At 50.0% G+C, this 5,603-nt stretch overlaps 1 protein-coding gene across 1 annotated transcript; it reads left to right on the forward strand.

Moving 5' to 3' along the window:
• The first annotated feature begins 3,570 nt into the window (after positions 1-3,570).
• On the forward strand, positions 3,571-4,989 carry LOC119437196 (uncharacterized protein K02A2.6-like). The gene has a single exon (XM_037704255.1). It carries the CDS (start codon positions 3,571-3,573, stop codon positions 4,987-4,989), a length of 1,419 nt encoding a protein of 472 aa, XP_037560183.1.
• The last annotated feature ends 614 nt before the right edge of the window (positions 4,990-5,603 follow it).

Consider the following 5,603-nt stretch of genomic DNA (forward strand, 5'->3'; position numbering starts at 1 on the left):
CGGCATAGGCCACTCTCATAAAGCGCCGATGCATTGATTTCTGGGCACGTCGAGTAATCTGTATAATGTTAAAGCATTCAAAATTGTCGTATCTTAAAATAAGCTTTAATTACTGCCCCTTGCTTAGCCTTCAGTGACTCTAGATGTCTTCGCGAAAGTTGGAATAGGAAAATCGCGTATCTTAAGAAACATGATACTTTTATCATTGTGTCGGAAGAACTCGTACAATCACTACCGTATGTAGGGTGCATACAGGTACAAGGCATCCTAAGTAACTTTGTATGCAAGGTATGGGTATCTTTGGCAACGCCCACATATGCGGAGCTTGGGAAGCCGATTTGGATGAGCTACCGAATGAAAGCCTTTAGTGTTACCACTTGTTGGATTCAGGAGCGTCAACGTTTCTTTTTTTTTCCGAATAGAATATTCATATGTTGGAGGGAGCAGGCCAGACGTCTAACAACACCCGCCGTGGTGGCGTAATGGCTTCGGCGTTGCGCTGCTAAGCCCGAGGACACGGGATCGAATCCAGGCCATGGCGGCGGCATTTCTATGGGGGCGAGCTCGAGAACGCCCGTGGACCATGCATTGGGCGCACGTTAAAGAACTCCAGGTGGTGAAAATTAGTCCGGAGTACCCCCCCACCCCCCCAATACGGTGTGCCTCATAATCATATCCTGGTTTTGGCACATAAAACACCAGAATTTTCAGACGTCTAAGACACACAGGAACTTAAGCCCATATGAGTGGAGATATAGAAAGAGAGATTAACTTTATTTAAAAATGGTTCTTTGTGAGCTTAGGCACACCACTACCACACGGAGCAGTGTAAAAGCTTCAATATTACAACCTCCTGTGATGACGCAACAAGTGACGTATACGGTCATGTATGGCGTGTATGGCTGAACAGGGCCGATGACGACGAAAAAGCAATTCGCGGCGCACCCGAATCGAACCAACGAACTCGCGTTCATTTTGTCGCGTTTCATCACCATTCCTCGGAACCGCTCCGCAAAGGCACTAATGAACGCGCCGGCTCACCTGAAAGCTTATATCTATAGACAGCTTTATCAAGGACGCCACCATATTTCGTAGGCAGTGGGACCATCTATGAGCTGTCTGATTTCGCTGTCATGCAAGCTTGGGCTAATGCTCGGTGTTGTGTGCCAGATATACGCGCGGTTGCAGTTGCTGGTGGTTGCTTTTTGTTCTGGGGCATAGTTTACTTAGTGAACCTCTTCGATTATCAGTCCCTGACAGACCCCGAGTGCTTGGGAGTGCTGCCCCGCATTCGATTTTCTAAAACACCTTCGGAAGCTCCGCCACCAGTCCGAGAGCTGCCAGAATCGCGTTCGTTTTTCATGCACCGGAAGTCGCGGACTTTCCACCGACTCACGAAGCTGTCAACAGATTTTTGCCCGAACCAGCGCAAGCAGCTAGCGGACGACGGCTGTCTTAAAAAGATACGCACGTCATTTGACGCCATGTTATGATAGATGCCGTGTGCTTCTGCGTACTTTGCGCGTTCCATACGGCAAATATTATGCGCTCAGCTATCGCGTTTGTTACCTCGGTGCTTTGTGTTCAATCATGCGAGCTTTTCACGGGCCGTATAATTGCTGCATAGCAAAGAGAAGCACAGCGATCAGGCGCATGTCCTTGCTTTTCTTGATGTGTTTCGCGAAATCTGTGATGTTCATTGCTTATGTGTAGTAAACAGGTTGATGTCGCTTTTCAGGTGAGTGAAACTGGTGTGCGAGGAAGCATATCATATTGAATGTGGCTGTTTCACGTTGGTAGCTGGGGTGGTATACAATCGGAGCTTCACCGATCATTGTTCACACATGTTGATCCCTTCTGTTGCAAAGTTCGACGGTTTACTTTTTGACGTGCAGGATTAGTAGGCGGTGTACACGCGCTCTGTCTTATAGACACGAGTTGTGATTTTCGTAAATGGTCTCACGACCTTTGAAGATATCGGCGGGCGCCTTCTGCGTGAAGGGCGACGTGGCCCTGCCGCGCTTTTGCTTACGTTCGTGTGGGAATTCTACTTAAATTTCGCAGGCATGGTTTACTTAGTTTACTACTCTATGGGGCGTCCTTGTTTGGAGTCGTCTTGTTGAGCTTGTGAGCTGGGATCTGGGGATGTGTCACGCAGTGGGCAATCCTGGACCATGTGTTGCAGGGTGTCTGGGAGGTCACAGTGGGTGCATGTGTACGAGTACTGCGTAGGATCGAGTCTGTGCATGATTATTCCATGAACATAGGTGTTTGTCTGTAGTAAACACCTATGCACAGCGGTTAAGTGGCACGAGCAGCGGGAGTGCGACGTAAACTGCGCTTTGCGAACACGTTATATGCACTCAGGCTGCGAATTAAGCATTATGGATTTGTCCGCAACGTGGCCTCTAAGACTGCACCATTTCGGAGGCCACGCTAATGAATTCGCTGGGTAGGGTGGCTATCCACGAGTGACTACGAGCAGACGACGCCATGCCAGGAGAGTGACATCCGGTAACGGTGCTTTCGAACGAAACCTCGGACAGTCCCCGACCACTGGATCACGTGACTGTGACGCGCCATTCTGTCAGGGCAAGTCAGACCGGAAGCCGCAGACGGTTTGCGGACAGTCAAGGACTGCATAATGGAAGAGGCCTAGTGTGACGTGACGTTGCTTACATTGGAAAAAATCCCGTGAGACGTACCGAAGTGGTTTAACTTGACATGACCGGAATTTCTGCTACCGGTGAGGCTGACGGAGCAGCTAACGGCGCTGCCAGCGTGATGCGTGATCATGTGTTTGAGCCTACGATCAGCCTCGGAAATCAGTTGCGTATATCTGAAAATTAGTCTCACGAATTTGCCCTCATTGCAACTTTCTGTGTGTAGTTCCAATCTGTGGTTTAGCAACAATAAAGAGAGAGAGAGAGAAATAAACTTTTATTTTCTGAAACGGTAATCCGAGGCAGGGCCCGGTTCACCCTAGGTGGGAGGATTCCTTAATCCAGGAACCCTCTGGCTTGGGCTGCCTCCTTGGCCCGGGTGACAAGACTGCGTTGGTCGTCCAGGTCGTCAGAGGAAAGCTTCGCCTCCCACGTTTCAGTGGTGGTATTGAAGTGCGCCGATTTGGGGAGTTCTTCTTCAGCCTCTATGGGGCGTTCTTGTTTGGAGTCGTCTTGTTGAGCTTGTGAGCTGGGGTTTGGGTATGTGTCACGCAGTGGGCAATCCTGGACCATGTGTTGCAGGGTGTCTGGGACGTCACAGTGGGTGCATATGTACGAGTACTGCGGATAGAGTCTGTGCATGATTATTCCGTGTACATAGGTGTGATAGATTGTGAAATCACACGAAGTGACGTCAGTCGGCAACGAGAGAGCGTGCGCCAGTTTTGTGCCTGTCTTCTGTTATCACCAAGTGTGCTGATACCTGTCACCGTCTTAGCTATATAAGCAGTGTCCTTCTTGTAATAAACGCTTTTGTGTTCCGTGTCGTTGCGACTCACGCGTCCGTTCATAACAGTGGCGACGAGGCACGGTCTAACCCGTGCGTGGGCCAGGGTTTTCCGGCAGCATGGCAGCCGGTAGTCGCATTCGAGAGTTCAACCTCAGTGAAAACTCGTCGTGGGTGGAGTATGTCGAGCGCATTGAGTTGTATTGTGCAGCGAGCAAGCTCACAACGGATGAGGACAAGCGAGCGGTGTTGCTCAGCTGCTGTGGCCCAGAGACGTACTCCCTCATAGCCACTCTCGTGAAGCCGTCGCGACCGCCAAACATGGACTACCAAGTCATCGTTGATGCAGTAAAGAAGCACGTCAACCCGAAGCCATCTGAACTATACGCGAGGTACGTCTTTTCTAAGCGAGACCAGCAAGAAGGGGAGGGCGTAGCCGACTATGTCACTGCTCTGCGCAAGTTATCCGACAACTGTGGATTTGGCGGAACAAAATTTCCATTAGAGGAAATGTTGCGCGACCGGTTGGTTTTTGGAATCTCGGACAATGTGGTTCAACAACGATTGTTGGCGGAAAAAAATCTGACGTTCGAGACGGCATATGAATTGGCAATCACGGCAGAAGCAGCTGTCAAGCAGCAAAAAGTAATTCGGAGCAACGCACAGGAGCCCGAATTCCAGCAAGAGTTAACGTCGAAAGTAGAAATGGAAGCCAACAAGAAGCAACCAGAGAGGCAGAGGGTTTGTTTCCGCTGTTTGGGAGCGCATCCAGGATGGCGTTGCAGATACAAATATTCGGTGTGTTTCAACTGCGGCGGAAAGGGGCATTTAGCCAAAGCATGCCGAAAAAAGCCAGCGGAGGTGGAAGCGCAGCTCGAGGATAACAAAAAAGCAGCGAAGAGCGAGTACGACGATTTGTTCAGTATCAGCCAATTAAAAAGCGGGACGCCAAAGTACGTCATCACTGTAGAGATCGGAAATGAAATCGTGCCGATGGAAGTAGATTCTGGAGCGGCCAGGTCGATTATCAGTATGAACGAATTTCGGAAGCTGCAAGTGGCGAAGCGGATCAAGCTGGACAAGTGCGACACGCAACTGGTGACCTGGACAAAGGAAGGTCTGGACGTGCTGGGAAAAGCATCTGTGCCCGTGAAGTTCAAAGACCGAAAATTTCAGCTGCCGCTACTAGTACTGAAGAACGACGGGAACGCTCTACTGGGCCGAAATTGGTTCCAGCCATTGGGAATCAGCCTAACAGGTCTTCATAACATAAAGGTCGGACCTCAAGCGATAATGGAAAAATTCGCAGACGTGTTCAGTGAAACATTTCCAGGCGCAAATCTGCCACGCATCCACATCGAACTAAAGGAGGCCGCCCAAGCCCGGTTCCTGAAGTGCCGCAGCATTCCGTTTGCCATGAAGGAGGAAGTAGTTGCTGAGTTAAATCGCTTGGAGGAACTGGGAATTCTAAAACCCACCCAATATTCAGACTGGGCAACGCCAATCGTCGTGGTGCGAAAGAAGGACGGCTCCCTATGAATATGCGGAGATTATAGGAGCACGGTGAACCAGTCCGTAAAAAGTAATGTATACCCGTTACCCACAAGCAAATAACTGTTTGCCCGATTAGGAAGGGGGCGTGTTTTTTCCAAACTCGACCTGACGCAGGCTTATCAGCAACTATTAGTGGATGAAGAAACGGCGGAGTTGCTCACGATAAATACCGTGCAAGGGCTGTACAGGGTTTGTCGGCTGCCGTTCGGCGTGTCCGTTGCCCCTGGGGTGTTCCAAAGAACCATGGACATGGTGCTGGCCGGAATGCCGCAAGTAGCGGTATATCTGGATGATATCCTGATTGCCAGCGAGTCTATCGAGGAACATGAACGGATGCTTGCCGAGGTCCTCAGCCGATTGTCCAAAACCGGGCTCCGAGTTCAAGCGGCGAAGTGCGAATTTTTCAAGGAGAGCCTTGAGTTTCTGGGGCATCGAATTGATGCTAAGGGCATCTACCCCTCGAAAGCAAAGGTTGAGGCCATCCACCAGGCTCCTGCTCCGAAGAACAAAAAGGAACTGCAAGCCTTTTTGGGTATGATCAATTTCTATAATCGTTTTTTGAAGGGCAGGACAGAAGTAGCTGAAAAATTGTATCGGTT

The sequence above is a fragment of the Dermacentor silvarum genome, chromosome 1, assembly GCF_013339745.2.
Source record: "Dermacentor silvarum isolate Dsil-2018 chromosome 1, BIME_Dsil_1.4, whole genome shotgun sequence".
NCBI lineage: Eukaryota > Metazoa > Arthropoda > Arachnida > Ixodida > Ixodidae > Dermacentor > Dermacentor silvarum.